General features: G+C 41.4%; 1 protein-coding gene across 4 annotated transcripts in view; it reads left to right on the top strand.

Annotated features, from left to right (window-relative positions):
- SCN5A (sodium voltage-gated channel alpha subunit 5) overlaps positions 1-24217 on the top strand; it is a 172793-nt gene that overhangs the window by 128728 nt on the left and 19848 nt on the right. For all 4 annotated transcript variants that reach the window (XM_086466888.1, XM_086466889.1, XM_086466891.1 and 1 more), the window contains 2 exons: positions 6191-6345; positions 10226-10399. In XM_086466888.1, the coding sequence (XP_086323014.1) occupies positions 6191-6345; positions 10226-10399 (329 nt within the window). The remainder of the gene's footprint in view (positions 1-6190; positions 6346-10225; positions 10400-24217) is intronic.

The following is a 24217-nucleotide window of genomic DNA, read 5'->3' as shown; positions in this document are numbered from 1 at the left end:
AGGAGAAAGTTTCCACCAAGTCCTTAAGCGTAATTCCCCGGCCACAGCCCGCTGGCAAAGGTTTCAAAGGAATATTGTCAGATGGTCGTGCAAGAATGAGGTACCTTGCTCAACGCGTAGTTGATCGCAACTCGTGACACCGAGGACGCTCAAAACCAGTTTTCATGTGACCGTGCAGGAGCAATTATCGCAGCTGGAAAATGCCATGCACTAAAGTGAAGTTGCTCTGATTAATGGCGGGATCTGCGTCATGCCCTCCCCAACCACGTCTAGCGGCTGTTTAGAAATAAAAAAGTGAAGAAGATAAACAGACCATTAAATTGAACAAATCTAAACTGAGCTACAGGGACTACCACCAGATGATGTTTAGAAGCTAAAACTAAGCGCAACAAAATGTGTTAATTGTTATGCCAGAAAAAAATCATGGAACAAACCCAAGTTTTAAAGTATCTCTTTCCTCTAGCCATAATACCTGAGATACAGTGTAGTTTCCCATCAGGAAGGGCCGTTGCATACTATTTTCAGACATCATAAGACTCTTACAGTTCCATTGCATGGACAGAATTAAATGAATTCAGGTTGGACAGGACCTCTAGATTTCAACTCGTCCACCCCCTTGCCCAAAGCAGAGTTGACATTGGTGGTAAACCAGACTGCCCACTGCCTCTGCTTCAAGGCATCACACCATTATTTGTGGCGACCTCTGACAGGATGTGTTTTGGGAGTAGCAGCAGATAAAGAAGAAATGTACTCTTGCAAAGCCCTTGGAAAAGTAAAAACACCTGGCAGACTGTGGCTATGTCAGATGTTGTCTTGGCAGCACCCAGTTGTAGCACACAAGAAAAGACTCAAATCTCTGTGTGAGTCTCAGGTACCCAAATGCTGGTGACAGTGGTGTCGAATCTCTTCCATGTTAGCCCTAGAGCTGCACAGTATGAAACCCAGCCATGCATGCCCATGGGTTAGTGGGGCCAGAAGACAAGAAAGGGGTTAAATAAGGAGGGTCTGCAGAGATCATATTCCCACCAGCATGGGGAGACTGCCGGGGTCTTACAAAGAGGCCGCAGCCAGGCTTGCTTTCTTGCTTGAGCATACACAGCTAGCCAGACCAGTCATTGGAAACCCAGCTTGGCAGATATATATATACTAAAAACATGTTATGAATAGCTGCCTGCTTGAGTTTATGCTGAGGGAGCTGTATTTTATTTGTGTCAAACCAAGCAATGCTATAACCAGCATTCAAGCTAAGCAGAATATTGTTTTGTTCTAAAAACGAGTGTCCCAATAATCGGGAAGTTCTATGTGAAGGTGGTCACAAAATTACTGCAGTTTGAACACAAGATACCAGACTTACTGGATCACAGTTTAGAAGAAATTAATTGGTCTTCCCAATTTATTGAAAAGAATCAGCAGCCCAATCTATCCAAAACATATTTAATAATTTTATGTAAATTAATTGTATATTTATATTTGTGTGAGCAAGCAGTAGATTTGTAAAGTCTTTACTCATAAGCCTGAAATCAATAGGCTTGGCTCTCATGCATGCAGAAGGAAGTTTTTGCATTATAGCTCCCACATTTACAAAGAGAATTTTTTTTCCCAGTGCACCAAGGTAATGCAATCAGGTCTAACAGCTCCATGATTATAATGCACAGGGCTAGAAAATGTGAATATGGAACCAAAGGAATATTTACACAAAATGCACTGTAAATTAAATTCCTCCTGGTGTGGGGTTTTTTTTTCCCTAACTTGTTTATCATTGTGGCAGATGCTTAAGTAAGAGCTTTCTCTGTTACACCTGCAGTAGAGACTGCAATTCAGGACACATTTTAATCTGCAGAATGTGGTTGTGCGATAGGGCACCCCTGTGACTGCAGGGAACATTTCGCTTGATATGAAAACAAACAACAAGTAAATAATATCATGGTATACTGATGCATTTGGAAAGTTTTCTTGGTAAATAGGTCTCTGTTTCATGAGAAATGGTATGTAATATTCAAATGTGAATTGAAAACAGGCATTGTTCTTGGACAAGTAGGCCACTGACGCAGCTCAGTACAGCTTCACTGATTTACCAGCAAACAACTCAACCCGTTAGGGGGGACTTCTGCTGTTGCGTGTTTCTGTTGAGCAGCAACCTACTACCCAAAAGGCCATGGTGGAAATGAGTCAGTTTGCTCCCAAAAAAGATGTAGCCCAACATGAATTATAGCGGCAAAACTAAGTCCTGACTAAATCACAATGTGGTCAGCTTCTTCCACACAGCCCAATCCCTACTAGCATCGATTTCAGGGGGATACCACAAATCTCCTAGACAAGGCAGTATGAGTGATGCAGTTATAAGAAATGCCAAAGGGTTGATCCCTGCCTTGACACTTGCTGTGCTAAAAGGTGTTAATGAATAGTCTTCATGTGGGTAAAGTAGCTTTCAAAACCTGAAGATGGGCTCTGCTGACCACCTGCCTTTTTATAGAAGCCAGCTGGAGTTATGATTGCTCAGACCCTTGCCAGGTCATGCCTTAGAGACATTGGAATATTTTTGATATTTTGATTTCACAGAAATGAAAAAAAAAAGAAAAAAAAAAATCAAAAAACAAACCAACAACTGTTAGAATGCTGATCAAGGTCAAGTAAACTTTTTTGGTTGGGTTATGTGAAGCTTCTAATTCAGCATTTAAGCTTGGGTCAAGGTCACCAGAACAGTAGGCTAGCAGCATTATGAGAGAGTCCAGAAAAGCACAGGCATGAAATAACAGTCAGTGAGGGAAATCAGAAAATTTGAAATGGAAATAGAACTTTATTAATTCATTAAAAGACTTTTGTGGTCAGTTTTCTTTTTTTCTTTCCATTTTCTTTTTTTTCCTGTTTGATTTATGAATAGTTAAATATAGCATTTCGTCTGAATTGCAGCCAGCATGATTATTCACGGAAATGCTACTTGACATTAGTAATTGTATCAGAATCTGCTCTAAACATTTCTGAATTGGGCCCAATCAAAAGCATGGGATTTAATAGCGCTGTGATTTTGGGCTGACTCATCTGAGAAGCTATTTTGGATTTTTCAAGGTATTACTGTCAGTAACTAGGACTTTTTTTTCAGATGAAAATTGCATGAAAGCCATCAAAGAGCATAAAAAAAGATTAGTGGTTCTAGCTGGCTTTCTGTCATTAAAAATACCTCTCTGTACCTGTAGATTATCAGATGGAAGCTGACTGAATCAGCAATAGCCTCTTTTTACCGTTTTGTAAGTATTTTTCATCACAAATGAACTCACAGTGCCCTGCTCATTAGTATTTAATTTGAAGGTGATCCCCTAATTTTAGCTGCGCCTGTGCTCAGGTAATCATGTAGGCTCCCTGTGTAGTAGAAAGACAGAGGCAGACTCCTCCAGGGAATGATTCATCCAGCTGTCTTACAGCGGGGAAAACCACTTCCTGGAAGATCCTAACCTTTTCCAATGGTACTTACAGAGCATTTCTACTCTGTAAGAGCATGACAGAGCATGTCATGCCTGTTACTAGCTGCGCCTAGGCATTCATCTAGGAGACTAACTTAGGAGAAAAGAGGGGAAAATTTCCGGACAAATGTTTTAATTTGGAAAAAAGCTGGGTTTTTTTCCAAATTGAAACTGTTTATGGGAGCAAGGTAGGCTTGTGTAAAGTTTGTTCTGCTAGAAGCTGTGGTTACTTCCAGTACAAAGGGAGATTTCTGCTTGAAGTGAGTAATCCATACTTACGTAGTGTACAACCTGCTCATTAGGCTGTTCATTTGATGAACCAGGGATCTGAGCCCAAGTCTTTGTTCTCCCTGATCCACAGCTGAGTTGACAATGAGGTGGCCAGTGTACCTGCATAACAGCACAGAGTGTGGACCAGACATATGAAAGATTGTAATGACCATACAGTTTGTGGGGTGAGAAGCAGTGTAAGAGTTTTCTGGCAGCACTGCTAAGAGATGTAACTAATAGACCTCTCTGTCATATCATGTTGGTGGGATTATACTTCATGGTCATCTCTAAGAAGAGCTGCCATGTGAGTGTGTTACTCATGGCACTCGGGGATCCTGGTGCCATGAGTATTTTGTGCCTGAAGTCTGTTCCAGGTACCTACTTCCTAAAATATACCCAAATACATGCATTACCATCTATAAGCAGTGTACCGGGTTTTGCAAAAAGTAGTGACTAACATGATATCCTTCTATCCCTTGACATGATTCTTTGTATTTAGGACTGAATTGCTTAGAAGCATAAAACTTGCCTTTGCTGGAGTGGTACCTGTTCTACAAAGAGGCAGAGAGCTGGATCTTACATTTATGTCTTCTAGCATTATGTCATTCTCAAAGAGTTTGATTAATTTAGTGTATTTCAACTGCTCCCAGAATTTCTCTGAATTCCAGAATACAGCGGGGAACTGGGAACTGGTGTGGGTCTGTGTGATGCAGGCATTTAGACAACAGGTATTTGCTTGCATCACTGTCCCGTTCCCTTTGCATAAATGTTTTACTGTCCTGTTAGTCCCACAGCAAAACTTCCTACAGCCAAGAGCCTACACTTAATCAGAATCTCAGAAAGGTGAGGGAACGGGGAGCTCTGGGAATGGTTCACATATGAAACATCCTACAGTTCTGCTGCCCCATAGCAGGGATCTGGGATAATAAAAACTTACCAAAAATTCCAGTAGGACCACAGTAGACTTAGCAGCTCTCTTTCTCCTGGCAGAGCCTGCTGCCAATGCAGCCCCACTTCCAGCTGCTTGGGAATCCTGGCATCCCAGGAGTTGCACTTGATCTCCTTGCGTATCACATGCAGCTCAAGCGCCTCAGTTATGCCGCCTTGAATTAGCAGCATCTGCTGTCTGCATAACCTTGGCACTCACCTTCTTTCGTTCCTGAGCTTCCTTGCCTAAAAATTATTTCTACTTGCAATAACATTGCATTACATCACCACAGCGAGATGTCCTCCCTTGTCACTTCTGGGCAGTTATTGTAAGCTTCAAGACACGTCAGTGACCTTGGCCACCTTTCAGCTACGGAAGCAGTTGGCCTGTGGTTTCTTTTTTTCTCATGATGACTGATAAAGCTCAATAGCTAAGTCTCTTTCTATACAACACATGGATTAAATGTAGGGTAAAAAGCTTTCTTTCTGAAAATAAAGTAGTTTCTGAGGATCATTCTCATCAGCAAATATTGTGAAATTTGAGTCAAATTATCTGACATAATGCTGAATGCCCAGCCTGGAAAAGGACAAGTCCTGGCTACCAGTGTGTCCTCTCACACAACTTTAGGTTCTTACCCAGCACAAGGCAATGCATATGGCATTTTTTAAAATGGGAGAGATGGATCTGTCTATTACCAACGACAATATCCTTTTGCTATAATGAATTAATGTTGCTAAGGAAACTAAAAATGGCCATGGTTTTGCCCCTCAGAAATCCTTGTGTAGTCTCCATTGCAACCACAGCATCTAACTATCACACAAGCATTTAACTAGCACACAGTATTTGTCACTAAGGTCACAAAGTACCAGGAAGCATCAGTGGGGAACCTGCTGTGGACTGGATATCTAAATTTCTGCTGACATCAAAGGGGATTTAACAGCCTAAATATATTTCCAAAGTTGTTCTAATGCCTTGTTTAAGCTTATGAGAGTCCGAGAGATCAAAATCTGCTCCTGCATTTGCTGTTTGAGTCTCTTCAGCACATTCATCCCATCTGCACTGTAGTACCTCCTCCTCTCATCTCCCTTTCATCAGATTGCCACTTTTAATCAGTAATTCTAGTCGTATCATAGTACAAAGAAAGTATCCTTCCTCCATTCAAAAGGATGTGGAAACTCTCGGTAATACCTTACTGGAGTCACTAGTGCTGATCAGGGGTGCTGCCTGAGCTCAGCTAACACAATGTGATTGACCTAGGGCACTGGTGACTCATGGCTGATATATACTGTATCATAAAAATCACTGGGAGAAATCACTGGGGCAAGTTTTAAGTGATTTTGAATGTTTTTTAATAGAGGAGTCAGAGGGGGAAATGGAAGGCAGAGCAGAAGACTGGTGAGAAAAACAAGGGAGGAAAGACTCCATGCAGCAGCTTATTGCTGGAAGAAATTTGTTTAGCAGCTCCTTATTGCAGCTTTAAGCATTAAATGGGCTTATTTAACAACTGCTTTGTTTTCATTTTGCTCCTTTTCAGTTTGTGTGCGCTTCTTCCCATGCTGTTCAGTGGACATCACAAAATTTCCAGGCAAAATTTGGTGGAGGCTGAGGAAAACCTGCTACAGAATCGTCGAACACAACTGGTTTGAAACTTTCATCATATTCATGATCCTGCTGAGCAGTGGAGCCCTGGTAAATGCAACAGGATTTTCTAGCTCTTTGAAAGTGGACATGGGTCTCAGAGAAGGTGTTCTCCAGTTAGCTGTCTCTAAGATCTTTAAGATCTTATAAGCCCTTACTGATCATTTCTCAAAGCAAAGCATGTTTGGGGCTAAACCAGGTCTTCAGCTTTTCTGATTTCACCCGCTTTACCATATGGAGGGGAACTTTCTTCTGTTGTAACATAAAATTATGACGTGCGCACATTTTGAAAAGCAAATCCTTAAGGAAGTCTGTGTGAGGAAGTATCCCAGAGTTACTACCTCAGCATCCCATAAGTGCTCCATGGTAGCTGCCATCTGGAGGCTTGTGTTTTGCTCCAGGGATGGCTTTTGTTCTTTTCCTTTTTTTTTTTTTTTAATCATATTTTGTAACTAGCAAAGCAAAATCATAAAAGATGCAGGGGGCACTGAATCAGTGGTATCCATGGAGCTAGTGGGCACCTCTCATGTTTTGAATGCACCCTACCTTGAACCACTGTACTTTCCCTGCACAGATAGCTCCTGTTTCCACCCGAATGATTGTGTACATATGGAGGCTGGTTGGTCATTGCCCAGGACTCTGATAAGGGATCCTCTCCTCCTGAGATGCTGCATATCCTGATATCCCCTGCATACTGGGATTATCCTCTCTGTGCTATCAGCCCTGAACTCCTCATAGGAATGGCAGCATACATTTGTGTTGCTCATTTACACGTCAGGAATGAAGTTGGTAGGATTTCTCCCAGGTTTTTTCCAGGCGTAAAGCACAGCTGTATATCAAGACTTCTCCAGGCTTTGGTCTGGTGGTCGCTGATCTTCTCCATGATGGAGTAAGAAATACACCCACTAAATTTGCAGGCAGTGCCAGGTTTGGGCAGGTTATCCATGTGTTTCTGGAGGTCAGGATTAACTTCAGCCGAACAGATGAATCTGCCTTAAATAGTAAAAGGAACATCATCTTAGAAAGGTGCCTGTTTCACCTCATCAGGAATAATCACAGGCAGAAATCCATGGTGCAGGATGACTGGTAAGGTAGCAGATTTACTAAAAAGAGCTGGAGAGAGAACAGGCAACAAACATGATAGAGTAAACTACATCACAGCACCGCACGAAAGCGGAACACCCCACTGGGCTATATAAATAAGCATGTTCTTCCACACCAGTTGGCATCAAGGAGGCCTCAGCTGGAGCACTGGCTTCAGCTCTGGGCATTGCACTTTGGGAAAGACATGGGCTAATTGAAGAAACTCCAGAGGAGAGCAACACAAATTATCAGTGGCCTAAAAAAAGAGGAAAACACAGAAGTACTGGGTTTATGTCATTTAACAAAAGTCTCTACAGGGAGACAAGAAGGTAGAAACACATAAATGTTGATGCAAAAAGGAAAGGAATGGACTAATCTCCAGGTCCACCAGGGATAGGCTGAAATTTCACCCAAGGGATTTTATTTTATTTTATTTTATTATGAAAAGTTAGAGGCTGAAAAGCTTGTGTAAACAGTAGGCTGCTGAAAATTGTCATAGCTTTGCTGAAATCAATAGAGTCTGACAGTTTTTGCACCAGCTTGAGAATCAGCATGTTAATTTTTTAACACATTTTAAAGGGGGCATGTCGCTTGCTATAATACACTTTAGATGAATACACTTCCTTACATATGTAATTAAAAGTGCCTCAGATACTGAACACTGCAATATAAATCTCATTTAATTTTCATCGCATCCATTCATTTACTTTTTGTGATTTTCAATTTAGCCATTGCAATTCTGTTTAAGGGCAAATTATGCTGCATTTTCTCACATATCAGCACTGTGCTTCAGTATTTAGACTGGATATGTTGGAGGCAACACACAACTTTTTTCTTCTGTTATTCTGGGGTGAACTCTTCCAAAAACTGAGCTTGTCTGGCTACATCCCTGGGACATGTTAAGTTCTTAAGGGAGTTTAAAAGCCAGTATATATTTGTGTATGGTAGTTAAACCATCAGAATATATCTATAGCTTACTGCAAAAGATCCAAAACCCCTTCTTAGACCATAAGCACCCAAACAGGAAGCCTGTGTTTTAACAGTAATTGTGGATAACACTGCAAGTATCTTGATTAATTCTTTTTTAACACACAAAGCAAAGCAGAAGAAATAACCTTTAATGACGTTTTACATCACAAAGATTTCATCTGCTGTCACCATGAAAAAATGTAAAGTACCAGAGTTTTGTCGTTTGGGTAATATCCATAGTTCGTGCAGAAGTGCGGTGCACCTGAGGCATTCAGGACGCGTATTTTTCATCCCTTATTAAGCTGCTTCCTGACTCATGGTGTGCTTTTAGTAGACAAAACACAATGTAGTTTTGACAAGTTAGTAGAAAATAAGGAGAGCGAAGGAGGGCGAGGAGGAAATCACTTTAAATAGTTTGTTGTTATTTTTGCAGTAATTGCAAAGTACAGCAAGTCATCTGACAAAGTGAGTGAGACCATACAAGAAGCGATAAACTCCAGTCTCTGTGTGTATTGTTTTCTGTGGCTTTCTCCAACAGCTCTTTCACACCCTTGAAATATCATTTTTGCAGGCAAGATAGGAGACAGAGTTGCAGTGAAAACATCACCCCAAAGTGTGGGGACAAATGGACAAGCTTTGGCACAGGCTGCCAAAGCTTTCTTGTCAGTTCAATTCCTGTTCCCTGGCAGGCAAAAGAGCAGTGTGACTGCTTGAGTGACAAGTAACACACTTCATGTATCTCCAGGCACTGGGTGTTTGCTAACTTTTTGAAGTTCCTCAGAAAGTAGCTACAGATCTTGAAATATGCAAATGCAGATAATTAAGATGATTAGCACAGATCCTCTCAAACAATGTTGTTTCTTGCTGCCAAGTGCTTTGGGTCACACAATGGGATGAGAGTGATATATCAAAGCTTGGGTTATCCAGGTTACAGGGACACGGGAGCAGCTTGTGTAATAACAGTCACTAGAGTAGCTGGGGAAGCAGACCGTAACTGCTGCTCGACTTGGAAGCCTCAAAACGGGACACATATACGTAACCCTGACACTAGGATTCTGCATTTTATTTGTGTACGTACGTTATAAAGTGAAAGCTAAATTATGAGACAACTTTATTTGTTTTATTTTAGTAGGCATGTTGTTTTATAGCTTAAATATTTTAAAGGGGTTATTAAGTTGCTCGTATTTGATACAGATACTGAAAGTCCTTTGATGACGCCCTGCATAAGATCTGTTAGAGAGATAGATGAGATGGGTAGATAGATACCTTGACCTTTAAAACTTAATTGCTCTGTTAAGTGAATAATAACGAGCATCTCTTGAGGCAGATAGCTGTAGCTACCTGAAATGTGGTGGCTGAACAGAAGCCAGGGAACTCCAGTACTCTATAACACAGGCAGGTTAATAATCCAATTTGTCATCGTTAGCAATAAGATGTGTTTGACAAATGTAAGGGCCGTATTTTGCCTCCCAAAGACAGGCATCCTATGCCCTGAGACATCTGAGGTGCCCCGACAGCGGTGGCACAGCCGACAGGAGCTGAGGCAGGATGCCCTCAGGCAGGTCGGGGTGGCACCCTCATCCCAGATTCATGTTCCCAAATTTAGGGTGTTTGAGCTCTCACACTCAAAGCCAGTACAGTCAGCAGAGGCTGGAGAGAGCCTGTGTCCATTATAAGGGAAAGCTGAACAGATCTCTATTAGGTTAGCGTCAGTCCTATTTGTGCCTGTGCACTCTTTCTGGTGGTATCATTGAAATACATCAGAAATCACAGACAGTACATGATATCCTGTCAAATAATATTGCAGACTTGCAGTGCAGCACTGATGCTTTCCAACACAGCTTCAGAAAAGCTTTTAATCAATCTTTTGTACTTCCAGGCTTTTGAAGATATTTACCTTGAAGATCGAAAAAACATAAAAACCATGCTGGAATATGCTGACAAAATATTCACTTACATCTTTGTCTTGGAAATGCTCCTGAAATGGGTGGCCTATGGTTTCAAGAAATATTTCACCAATGCCTGGTGCTGGCTTGACTTCCTTATTGTAGATGTAAGTACCACTTTGGGGCTATGAGGCTCCTTGTGTTGGATTTTATAATGCATGAGAATGGGCTGTTATGTCTGGCAGCTTTCCGTTTGCAAAATGACAACTGTCACTCTGATTCTGAGTAACAACCCTAGGCAAAGCTCGAAGGAGGTCTTGCTGTGTAACCGTGCATCCCCAGGAATCGGTGTGCCAGAGCGGAGAAGACCGCTTTGTGTCGTTACGTGTAGGAGTCACCCTCCACCCTGCTAATTTAAGTCACATTCCCTTCTTGTCCCTAGGATCTCGCTCTTTCTTTTAGCATTTAACATCTCGTTCCACACTCCCGCCCAGCACAAGGTCCAGTTACCACCGACTGCTCCGCATATGACCTCAACACACAAGTCTTTCAGCAGATTAGAGAAGCTGTCCTTGGCGTAGTTTCCAGGTCAGGCTGCCAGTGGTCCGTAACACTATGTTCAGTACCATCTCCCAAGTATTTACCAGTCAAGGAGTCCAGAAGAAGGTGTGAATAGTCCTCTTGTCAAAGTGATTTCACTATTACAAAACCTCACAAAATACTCCAAATCCTTGAAATATCACAGTGCTTACTTAATCCTCCTACGAGGATAATCCTTAGAAGTGAGTAGTAATTGAACAAAAGGGAGGTCATACCCCAGGAGTGTTGCTAGTAACAGGCATGTCCCCTCCAAAGTTTCACATTACCTGGATGTGGGATCTGCCAAATTCAGGAAAAGCCAGCAACACCGCATCCTCTAGGTGAGGTTTAACATTTCAACACAGCATATCAATAAGGAGGCAATTATCTCCCCGAGGTCATTTCTTATTAGCTTGAGGTATTAATGCGGAAGGCTGGCAGAGCTCTGCCATGACTGTGTAACTTATTAAACTTCTGATAGATTATTTTTCCCCATTTTACATCTGAACCTTGACTCAGGGGAGAACTGCACTTTCTTTGGCCCCAGTCCAGGAAAGCACTTCAATGGGACAATTTACTTGTTTGAAATTATGGACATGTCTGAGTGTACTGCTGGATCAGAGCCTATGGAAGCTTCTCCAGAGCTTTAATAAATTGATTTATGAAAAGGAAGTTCTTTACATAAGTTGTAGGTCATAAATTCCTCTTTGCATACATGCTTGGAAACCTCTTAAAGGGAAGGCACTCATTTTTCACAGATTAGTTTCAATAGAAGAGGAAAGCCTGGTTTAATTATTGAACCACAAAATTGGAAACCACCAGTTCCTAAGATATAGCCCAACCCTGAAAACTGCGCTTGCTGTTTAGGTTGAGTGACATAGCTTTTCTTCCCTAATTTCTCCATCTGTAAAACGGGACTAACAGGACTCACGTGAAGTATTATATGGCCTTCCAGCAACCTGTTATTGGAATTATTGTTTTAATGAGCTTCTGAAGACTAGAAGGGCTGGATGAAGGATGGATATTATCACAACTAGAAGTAGGTGTCTTCCTGACGGGAGCAACAGTTTGCACAATGAATTACCTGAAACAGTTTGGAGCTCTGCTGCATCATTAACAGTTCAAAACGAGTTCCACACTTGTTAGAAATGCGTACTTTGTAGCATGACATCTAATTAACACCAAAGACAGTAAACCAAAAAATTAGCTAAATTCTGTCCTTCATGCAAAAAAAAGCCCTAGGGACAAGAGCTATACAAGAATGAAAAGTCAATATATATCCCCAAAATTTAGCTACATGTTTGCCTTTTAATGGTGTGGTTTGTGAGTATAATGGCAATGTAGAGGCAGCCACAGGTGGGCTGGTGAAAGGGGCTTCAGCTCCCCACCATGCATCCAGAGCACATACAGCATAAAACAGTGCTATGGGGGAAAGGGGACCACAGGGTCCTGGGGCAATGCTTATCTGCAGAAAATGCACCCCAAAGCCTTCTTACTGACCCAGAGATTTTTATTTTCTTAACCCAGATTTAAATGTTGTTTTTGCAGGCTCCTGATCTCACCAAAAAGTCGCTCCACCCTTGAGTTGTTTTAGTTATTGACTGACTCTAGAAAATCACTTGCCCTTTAGTGTTCTCAATGAATAAAGCTTTTCCGCCTGCCCCATTCTTTTCTTCAGAGTCATTTCCCAATGAGGATTATGAGAACCTGGTACTATATTTTTAGCGGGTTTAACAGATGCTCTTCTCCTACCCTATTGCTCACACACCCTGCCACTCTGAATTGGCAGAGTTAACATGCTATCATTTTTCCAGCGCACTTTTTACTTCAATTTACATTTTCTTTTTGGTCCTTTGAGAACCAAATCACTGCAACTGAGCTGCAAAAGGGAGTGAATGGGCGAATTAGCTGCTCCAAAAGAAGCAGATGAACCACTTGTCTGATTTTCTCAAATTTATTTGTTTAAAATTATTCACTTAAAAATTCCTGATCTGCAAATTGTTCATTAGCAGTTTGGTATCAGTATTCAAAAATCAAGCTGCGATGGTTGATTTTTCATTGGACATGTGGAACCATCTATCATCTGTGTTTTCTCATTGTACAAATGCAACTCAGAATCCTTCTTCTGTTGTGAATAATTCATAAAACCAGCTCAAAATTTGCAAGTATTCACTATTTCTAAATGGGAAGTGAACCCGGGGGGGTATAAGCATATTGCTGCTGAATTGTCATTATTTTTTTTTATTTGTACTTACTCTGCCTTGTGAAAGACCTTTGACACTGATTTGGGCCAGTGGAACAGCAAAGGCTCCATCTGACAATTGTGGATTACTAAATAAAACTCTGTATTGCAAAGCGTGAACATCAAAACACATAGTAATCCACAAACTGAGAGCTATTTTTGCTGGATGTAGAATCCCTAAAGGATGATCTCTGATAATGGGCTTCTCTGCATCTCAAAGAAGTGTTCTTTGTGTAGCAAAACCGTAAGAGAGTGCTTTTAAATACATTGCAATACCATTAAGTCCTATCAACAACACTGCAACAGATTTCTTTGGGTGGAAGGGAGAAAGGAGTAATCAAACCACAAAATACAGGTTCATTTCAGCTTAGGGCACCTGGGAAAGCTGTCTTAGATGACTACTGAAATTTGGATACACTGAACAAACAGCATTAATGTACGTCTATACATTATACCTCCCTGCAAATAATAAATATACTGCTAAAAGCGGCCCCCTTCTGCAATGCAAATATAGCCTCTCTATGCTCATGAACTGAAGTGGTGGGTACTCAGTCCCTCAGCTCTTTTCAAATGAGGGAAAGCAGAGACCATAGTATATCTGAAGTGCAGACAGACAGCAATATCACCATTTTCACAAAGAACAGATATTTTCCAAGGATTCATGCACTCAAAACTTCTTCGTACAAAGCAGATTAAACAAGGAGTTTGAACCTGGCCAGAGAGCGGAGGCATACGGCATTCGAAAAGACTGTTTATGAAAACTGCTCTCAACCCGGCATGTCCTGTGACAGGCAGAGAGAGCTGGGGTTTAAAACAAGGGGCAGATAAACTCCACCAGTTGTGCGTGCTGGTGTCGTGTTTGATGTTTCTTTCAATTGTTTCCTCTGACCTATGAATATTATCTCGAGTTTATCTAGTTTGAGCTTCAGCCAATTAATTCTGAGCTATGTCCCAGTCTCTGCTGACAGCGGGTGGATTATTCCATCACAGTGGTCAGTTCAAGAAAGGCATCAGTCTGAAGCTTAGCATCATTCAAAGACTGGAGGTGTTGCAGTCAACAGCTTCTTCACTCGCTGATCGTGCATTGAAGGCAGAGGGGAGAGACTGGTACCCTGCAGAAGCTGTCACAAGGAAGTCTTGTGAAAGGGCTGTAAAGTCCCTAATTCATTAGTAAGAATGCTCAGAAAAAAAGTCACAGCCAAGTTTCGTTGCCTGTGGCATACACAGAAAAATCCTCTTAAACAGGCACTAATATCATCTCTCCAAAAGTCCGTTATCACAAATCCATCATCTCCATTGCAGCTTTTGGGTTCAATTTAATTGACCAAAAGTTAGTTCCAATCCAGGCTTAAAAAATCCCCTGACTGTCATTTAGTGCTTTCTGAGATGAGGGGAAATGGGTGTTTCTCCACCAATCATTTGTAAGATTATCCCATCTTTCAAGATTTCATACTTGGGGAAAGTTACTTTCTTACGGAATTGCTTTTTTAGAGGTGCTGGAAGCCTCCTTCCTCTTCAGCCCTCTCCAGCAATGGGTCCTATGTCCTGCAATGGGGAGGGGAAGAGCATCTCTATTTTTCAATTTTTACCCTGGTGCCCCACCAGTTTCTTTCCAGCTGAGTCACCGCAGAGAAAAATTTCTCATTCCATTCCTTTTCCCAGAGAGCCTGCTCTTCCGCCATGAAGGCAGAGACTCACAACAGCTTTAAGCAGTATATCTGGCTGCAAAACAGTTCCAGCAAGGCTCAGCAATGGATTTGGAGGCCAGACATCTCAAATGAGTTATTCAAGTCCACAAGGCAAGATTTTGTAGATGCTTTTACAGAAGTAAAATAATATGTACATTTCACGCACCCCCATAAGTTTGTGCAATGTTGTAACACAACATGTTTCTGGTGTTTGCCTGGAGTTGCTGTGTTTGTACCTGGAGATCTGTATTCCCCATTGAACAGCTTTCCAAATTTCCCGTTTGCTTGTTTGAGAACTGCTTATGGATGTTCAGTGATTAATTTTTTCACTGAATGCTTTGAAAGGTATAGACACTACATTTCCCAAGACAGTTTCCTAGAAAGCATTTGCTCTAAGATTTCTACTTCAGATACTTCAGTGCCAGACAAGTTAAGAAACAGGTAATAGTCTTTGAGTTTGAGATGAACAATTTAAAACAGCCTTTCTATCCCTAGTTAAAAGTTGAATTGAATTAAATTATGCCCTTGTGTTGGATTGTCTTTAAGTGACAATTAAAAACTTGCTGTGTGAAGTAAATATTGCTGGCTTATGATTACTTTAATTGTTTTTTCCATCTGTTATTCCCTGTTGATTATCAAGGTGATTTCTGTTTTCTTTACCAGTAATTACACAATCTGCTGTAATGAGTTGTTCCCAAACAGCACCGAAATTCAATTTATATTCCTGGGAAATTATCCTAAAAGCATGCAAATTTTGTCTAGTTTCTCTTCAGTAAAGCACACAGGAACAGAATAACAAAAATACAGCTGAGGCAAAGTAAAAATAATATAGGTTGTCATTTGGAGAAACATCTTAAGAGTGAACGTGTTAATGCTCTCTGCAAGTTATCAAAAATCCACGGGTTACAACAGGGTACTATTACTTCAGAGGTTGGTTTTTGACTGTTTTCCTTCATTTCCTCAAAGCAAATGCTCATGTGGGATTTTTGAAGATGTTTCAATGCTCATTCTTCTGGGCCTCTGCTGATAACATAAACACCCCAGATAACTAATAGGAAAGAGAATCCCTCTTCAGAAGCCAGGGAGCCTGGTTTTGAAGGGAAAAAAAAAAAGGAAAAAAGAAAAAAAAGAATGCTGATTTACTACATATTGGCTAATTTAGGATAAGTGAAAAAAAAATTCCACATGAAGTTAGATAAGTGGTTTTAATGTGTGTTAGCAGGTCAGCCGATGCTGTAAATCTCCCTTCTGCCTCCCCACATTTTATCTCAACATAACACATGCAAAAACATCCAAATGTCTTGTCTTATCTTGGTTTGCACCTCATGTTAGTTACCACATAGACGCTAAAAGGAGAGCAACCAGGCTTTGCCAAGTGGAGGCACAAGCTTGGTTTCAGACAAGGCATCTGCAGCTGGAGGAAAAGGGATGGTAAATGAAGGTGAGGAGAGAAGTGAGTGTAGCTCACTGCCTGCCTACACCTCGTGAAATGGTTGCAATATGAAAAATAACTGCAGTTACTGAAGAATTTCAATTACTGAGGGAGAATTTCAGCTTTTGAAAGTGGTGTAAAAAAACCTGTCTCAACCCAGATTATGCTGAACTAGGTTTAAATAACTTGAAGTTGTTTAAAGATGGAGCACATTTCAATGTCCTTTTTTTAGAAGAATATGCTGAAAAACAAAATAATGAATAAAACCCTGGAGCTCTTGCACACAACTTGCTTGGCCCTTTCGGTTACTGTGAGTGTAGCAGCCAAATTCCTAGGTGAACTGAGGATGTTGTCACTTGCATGGAGGATCAGAGCTGGGAGGGACATGTAGGCTGTATTTAACAGTCCAGCGTCCCACATGCTCTGCAGGGGCATAGGAGGATTGTCCTACAGTTCCTCTCCCTAATGACCAACACCTTTGCAACCCCAGCTGTTGCAGACTGAAAAACGTCTTCTCACCACCCTTGTGACTCCATCCAGGATGGCCAGGTGCAGCTCAAGAGATTGGTGCCAGGAGGAGAGGGAAGGAAGAAGTGGTGGAAGAGGAGCAGCCTGCAGAGGGGTCAGGGATTATTTATTTGGGGGGGAGGCATCAAAGGAACTAGGGTGAAACTTGGGAGCTGTGTTCTAGTGGTGTAGAGACTTTGTGCTGGCCTCCTACCCTGGTGTGGCTGGCTTTGCAGTGCTTTCCTCCTAGGCAAAAGAAGATGAACACTCCTACTTGTGGTATGTACTCCTACTTGTACCATCGTCCTTTCTGGCACAAAGCAAGGATCCTGTAATTCCTCAGAGTCCCTCTCCATCTTAGCATATTCAATACAATATCAGGATCAATCAGGTTCAAGAATCCAACTTAACAGAGATGATTTTCAAGCTAAGACTGTCATATTTCCCACATCAAGTTGGTATTTTTCATATTGATTTGGAACATCTGATTAAATAAATGCTTTAGGGAATTGAGCAAATCCAGAACAGCGCTTTGTGGAAACAGCCCAAACAGATTTTTAGACTTCTTTTTCTTTTTTTTTTTTTTTTTTTTTTTACATCATGTCATGTGTAAGTAGGGTTGAGCTAATCCTGCCCAGAAATAAGCAAGTCTTCAGCTCATGTCTTCAGCTCAGCACCTCAGCTCCCACTGACTGGGATGGAAATGCAGCAGAGTCAATGGGGCTGAGCCCCCAGGGAAATGTTCTCTTCAGTAATCACTATGTGCACCCCTGGCATTATAAAGCTATCTTCAAATAATAAATAATAATCAAGCATATTTCCGTCTACTCCTGACAACAGCATTCAGCATCAAGAAGGTACCCTGGGATGAATTGTGCGGTGTTTTTGGAGATATTTTAAGAGGGGAATATCTTTCCATTTCAGCTGCCCTAAATCAAACCCGTCTCCGCATGGAGTCTGGATGAGAAGCAGAATGTAGTTGATGATGAAGGAATTGTTTTTGGTCTAAATCCCGGCAGAAATATCAGACTTTTCAAGGCAGCTGCACTTGCACAGCCACCACGGCTGCAACAAGGAGAAAGATTTTGGGTCTTGGCCAAGATTAGACTGATCAAGAAGTGTCATGTGATCTCCAAAAGTCACAGAGATCCCTCTGCCATCCCTACACAGGGCTGGTTAAATGGGTCCTGGAGGCCTGGCAAAGGTGTCTTTGCAGTGAAAAGGTGAACTGAGACAAACTGAAAATCTATTTGGAAAGGGTGGGGTGGGAAAACTGCAAATCACTAAGTCAGTTTTCCATCTCACTGGATGTAAACTCGCAGCAGGAGGTTGTTTGACTCGCCCTCAGAAATTAGCTGAGGTTTAATTCTTGATTCACAGCCATCTGCCTTGGGAATTGACTGGAGTTGTTAGAAAAGCCTGAGCAGGTGTAAAGGAGGTGACAGATTAAGAGAACAGTGAGATGTAAAAAGGTTCTTCTGGAAACCACCAGGAAGCGATTAGGATGCAGGAATGATTTATTTAAAAGCATTTAAGCCAACAGGAGTGGCACATACTGATTGCAACAAGGCTGCCCCCTGCAAAAGAAACATTGCCTCAAAAAGCGTGGACGTGAGGATCAGGAAACAAGCTGAGAAGATGGAATATTAACAGAGTTTCACAGCCGTAGTTTGGGTAGTAGATGGGGAAACAATAAAATAATAAAAGAAAAGGAAATGTCCTAGAGAAAAGAACATGAGTGGATGATGTAAAAGCCTTTTTTAACCTGAGTTACAAAAAGCAGCGTTGTGCTTTCCAGGAGATAATTTTTGTTTATAATTAATCTAGGCACTCGTGTAGCCCATCATATTATAATACACAAGAGCACTCCACAAGCAGTAATGAACACCGCTGCTGGTGAGGGTGTTCATTAACTCGTTTGCAGACGCGCTTTCATCTCCGTGCCATGGACTAACTCCAGAGCAGCCCTAAGGATTTCGTAGTGTTTACCTGAATGTGAGGGCTGCGATTCAAGGAAACAGGTAGAAGAGGTGGGAATTTGGTTTAGGTCACCTTAGTCTCTCTCTAGTGTCCTAATTTTAAGAATTTCCTTTATCTTTATGGCCTTTATTCATAAAATGCAATTCCTGAATTGGCAGGTGCAGTCATACAGTTAGGCATCTATATGGCAGAAAACGCAATGACAGAGTGAAAAAAAAAAAAAAAAAGATATTTTTTAAAAATAAGGTGATAATAAATATCTGCTTAGAAATGGCAGATGCTAAAGGAAATACCAGCATCATCACAAGCCCTTTTCTCCCACCAGTATTTCAGAGTGGCAATAAGAAGTTCCATGTATTTAAATTTATTTGCAAATTCCCCTTTTCCTGCAGTTTTTCCCGTTTGCGTTTGGGGTACAGACCTTGTTTTGCTCCTTTCCAAATCAAGGGGAGCAACTTGGGACTGCACGCCTGGCTCTTAAAGACACTGGGCTGCCGCTTGGGCTGTGAAGATTTCTTTGGGTAATCCTGTCCTTGACAGCAATGGAGAGGAGAAACCAGACTGGATTGAAAAGAGGCACCCAAAGTAATCCAAGCTCTCTTTCTTCTACCTTTTTTTTTTTTAAAAAAAAAAAAAAAAAAAAAAGCAGTTAGAGAGGGAGAGACAGGGGTTCCTGGAGCATATAAAAACCTTTTTTGAAAGCTCTAGGGGCTTGCATTATCTGAAACTACTTATTTAAATAAGTGGCCAGAGCTTTCAGCTCGGCTGCTGTGTTCCCTTTTGGTTGTCCTTTTTTTCCCTGCTCCCTCCCCTCTAATTTGAACAAGCAGGTTAATTTGATGAAATCCCTGGTTGCATAAAACATATGCTGTTGCCCAAACCAAGAAGGAGGTCTCCTCTGCTCGAGACAGCAGCTTGCAGGGTATTGCTTACAGCTGTGTGTTGCAGCAGGCAGACATTTAGTAGAGGCTCTCGTTTTTCTCATGGGTTTTAGGATTTATATGACCAGCCAAGGAGGATTTTACTGTTGTTCAGGCAGAACATCTTGTTCCCTGGCCTCTACTATTAATTCATCTCAGTGGTGATCTGGGGTTAATTCAAAAACGCAGTCTATGCTGAGTAGCATCTGCCTTTGGATGGTGCTGCTCAGGTCTGCTTCCAGCTCAGTCCAGTGGATGCTCACTGGTTATCTGAAAAGGTGTGCTTTTAGGCTGGTGGGAAGGACTGTGAAAAAGAGAGGAGCAGCCCTTATTCCAGCTCAAACCCACCTCCTCACTATAGGAAACTCTGTCAACCTCAGGTGAAATACTGGTCCCAAAGACTACGCCCTTCCAATTACTGCCACCAGCATAATTTCATGGCTGCGGAGTCTGCATGTTACTAATACGCGATTAAAATGTATGCACATAGGAAGGAACCCCACTACTGTTATAAATGAAACAGCTCCTTGGGAAAAAGAGTCTGTGATCTTTTGATTAAAAACTGTTTCCCCCGTGTGTGCTGAAAGGAAGCTGCATTATTGCACTTCCTACTTTATAATTGTTTTCTGCAACCTTAAAATCCTCTTCTGACAGCTTTACTGGGGTTTACATTGGTTTACAACACTGATTTCTTAAGTCACTGTCAGGTAATGAAGATATATATACCTATTGTATAGCTTTATCTCTGTGTGTTCATAATGAACAATTTTAATAGTCCAAAAATGTTCCATATCTGTTAACTGATGAATTACTCTAAGCACCAATGTGAGCACACTGGGAACCAAACACTACATAGGTGCCACCTGGGTACAAATACGTAAGTCGTGTTTCTCATCTCAAGAACGACAACATTCCAATAAAATAGTAAAATAAATAAATGACCGTTACTGAAATAATAACCCGATTCCTGGACAAGATAGCTTTATTTTTCCTTTGGTCAAGTAAAATCTAGTAGTGTATTGTCAAAATAATTAATAAATTACTCTCATTAGAACATAATAGCAGTAACTTTGAACAGTTACCAGTGAGGCTAACCTCTCTTCAGAGATCATTGCCTGTGTTCTAGCAGTCTAAATTCATTGATTCTTCTTGATTTTGCCCTGGAAACACGTATGAATATCATACAATGGGGCACTCTAGACTTGTGCTGCTGATGCCCCTGAGCCACATAGATGACAGGAGGCTGGCTTTCAAAACACCATCTACAGGCCTGGTAGTCCCCATGGCTGGTATTTCTAGTGTTCAATGCAGTCACAAGATTTCAAAGCTCTCATTTTCTCATTGGAAAGCTGTGAAAGTTTCTTAGTAAGATCTAGCACGTTCTGCAAACACCCTCAAGGGAACCCCTAGAAGCAGAGCATCTGCAAATGAGAATAATAATAAGGCTTCTTGGGTCAGAAGAAGTGCACAGGAGGATGAGAGACTCTGTAGCTTATCTGTTAGCACACATGCCATGTGAAGGGTGAAGATGAGGTGAAAGCTCAAGCCCAACAGCAAGTTGTGCATTTTATGGGAAATGCTTCCAAGCAATAGTGACCTCTTAGGATTCATCGGCTCTCCACAATGTTACAGTGCTTGCTGGTATTCAGACGAGGTTTTTTTCTGAAAAACCTACAAAATTATTTGCAGATACTGAAAGGATTAGAAAAGTGTGCCATTTTGTGAACCTAGAGGTTACGTTGACCCTGGAGGTGTTGGTGGGTGCCAGCACGTCTCTGATACCGGGCAGACACAAAGCAGAATCTTAAAGCAGCTCTGGGCTGCACAGCCTTGTAACAGGAAAAAAAAAAGTAACAGAAACAGCTGACTTCACCTTTTGCTGTGATTATGTGGGGCAGTCAGCACCAATTTTGAAAACTGCTTGAATTTTTTCCTAAAAATAGCCTTCCGGGTCACTTTTAATCAGGTCCACATGGCCAAGTCTCTGCGTTAGTAATTCTACTACAAATAAAATTTGACGGGGATACCTTCAAAACCAACATCCAAGCGTTTAAACAAGTTCTCTCAAACTAGGTTCTGACTCTAGCCTTGTAAATCATTGCCAAATGTCACACAGCTTTGCGGCCTAATCCTCTGAAGAGATATCTAATGCTGTGTAAATCTGTGTCAGGAGGACAACAGCACCTGTGATGTGTTTCACGGTGACATTTACGGCACTCTAAAGAAAATGGCAGCCCACTCAGATCTGAAGTCTGGTCTTGCAAGATTTAAACAGAACGTCTTCTGCCTTGAGAGAAAGGGGAGTTATAGGACGCAAATCCAGGATGAGGGAGGAAGCACGTAGGGGCACCAACCAAGGCAGTTTGAAGACCTTGAGAAGATCTGGCTTTCAGTCCTTGTGGGTGAAGTTAGCAAAGAAGGATGCTGGATGCTCCCTATTTGATTAATTTTCTTTTAAATCTCTACATTCATTTTACAAATGCTACCTGAGTGTATGGAACTTTGTTTCTACCACTGAGCATGCTATCATTGAGCTGCTTTTTTCTTATACCTCCAGCCTTTCTGTATAGGAAGATCCAAGGGTTTGTGGAGTTAAGGCTGTTTTCTGCACTAAACTTTCTGACATAGAAATATGTGCCACAGTGTTAGTCCTATCATGGTATCTCAATAATGCCAGTTATGTTACATTTTAGGATGACTTATTTGAATGGCTTTAGTACATAAGTATGCTGCACATTTGCATACTGCTATCAGACAAATCCTTCAGCCCTTTTTGTTATTTAGGCAACACTGAGTCAATGAGGAGAGTGAATGAAAGGAGAAGGCTTTGGACTGTATGTTAATGCAACTTCAGAGTACAGGATGTAATCGAGGCTGGTAAGAAATAGGGAAGACAGAAAATGGGTGCTGCCTCAGTTTGGAAGCTTTGGTGAGTTTAAGATGGTTTTTAAGTCAAACACAGATTTTCTTCTTTAACTCTGAGCATTGACTGAGCAGGATTTAGGTGAAAGAATTATGTCCAATCTATAGCATTACTTACTCTAAAGTAACTTCTTAGGCATTCTCATGTGACGGGTTCAGATCTGCTCTCTAGGAGATGGAAGCAAAGGTTTCACTGGTGATTTTTACCTCCCTGGTGTCTAGGGGGCCTAAGACATCAGACCTTGAATCCAGTCTGCCTGCCTACTGTGATGTTTTTATAGCACACTCACCACTAAAATACAGAAGTGTTTATTAAGACCTTCCTTCCGCATCAGCTCATGGGAGGTGAGTTTGTGTCACACCTTGTTAGAGAGTGACATGTTAAAGTGTGACAGTCAGCCTCTGTGCCACTTAGTCATCTGCAGAGGTGGGCTGTCGTATCTCAGCAGATATCTAGCTCTCTGCATCCAGCCCAGGCTTGGCGTCTCTGAGACCTCCTAACCTTAGGCTTGCTGTCACCCACATGCCACAATAAAGCCATCAATAGGTAAATAATTTAACAAATTGAGCAGGTTTTACAAAGATGCTTAGCTGTGCAGACACTGCTTGTACATGAACAAATGCACATTGAGGAGAAAGGTTGCTCCATAGAGGACACTAGCCTGAGACTTAGGGGACAAGGCTCGTCTTATCCTGCTTTCTCACAAACCTCATGGGTGATGCTGGGCTGGTCAGCCAGCAGTGGGGTTCAGAGGAAAAATCACACCATCCTAAAATGAAAAGGAAGGTTTTCCACTAGAGCTCTGTCTTCATGGGGGAGCTTAGAGTTTCCTTTTACATTAAGCACCTGGTTTTTATATAGTGTAGAATAATCTCTGGTTTTAGACTTAGCTGCTACCTTTAAAATGGCAGAAAGCAGACTCCTTCCAGGTAAGGTTTGCACACTCACATTGGTGAGTGTGAGATAATCCAATAATATGATACCTGGGGCTGTGGAAACAGCTAAAGTAAGATGGGAGTAAGGGCACTGTGATTAGCAATATGCATAGGTCTCTCTCTTCTAAGAAAATAATATTTTATAATACGTGGTGATTAATTTTGGTTCTTTATTTAACACATGCAAATTGGCATGATACCTATGGTGTTGGAGAGCTGTTTGTTTCTCAGTCCCTGATTAGTGGGGATTGAGGCTGTGACCACTGATTTGAGAATGCAAAACCCACATTGCTCCATGTGTCTGTTAATCTGACCCATAATCTCCACTGCCATTCAATTCAGCCAGACTCCAGTCCTGTGCCTGATAACATCCACATTTTGGACCAAGTGGGCATTACAAAAGCTCTGAGATCATGAAGAGCATTGGAACCCCTCCATGATGTCTCTAGATTTGGAAATAGATATTTTCTTTCAAATAAATAGTCTTTGAAGGATATGAACCTCAATATTGAGCACCTGTCAAGTTTCTTTCTCCTTTAGAGGCTGTGCAGAAACCAGAAAAAAAGTGAAAAAGTGCAGAATCAAAGAGTCATGCACATCATTCTTTTAGAGTCTATGGTATAAAGTCGTGTCTATCAGCAATCGAGAAGACTTGTTTCTAATCAGTAAGTTTAAGATTAGTAATTGAATGATATTGCTAAAATCTTTTCTCTCTGCTGGAAATGGACAGATCTTACAGGTACTTTCATCCAGAAAGCCCTAAATTATAACATTTATAC

Source organism: Leptosomus discolor, chromosome 6, assembly GCF_034619465.1.
Source record: "Leptosomus discolor isolate bLepDis1 chromosome 6, bLepDis1.hap2, whole genome shotgun sequence".
In the NCBI taxonomy this organism is placed as follows: domain Eukaryota; kingdom Metazoa; phylum Chordata; class Aves; order Leptosomiformes; family Leptosomidae; genus Leptosomus; species Leptosomus discolor.
This window is presented reverse-complemented; position numbering and strand designations above follow the sequence as displayed.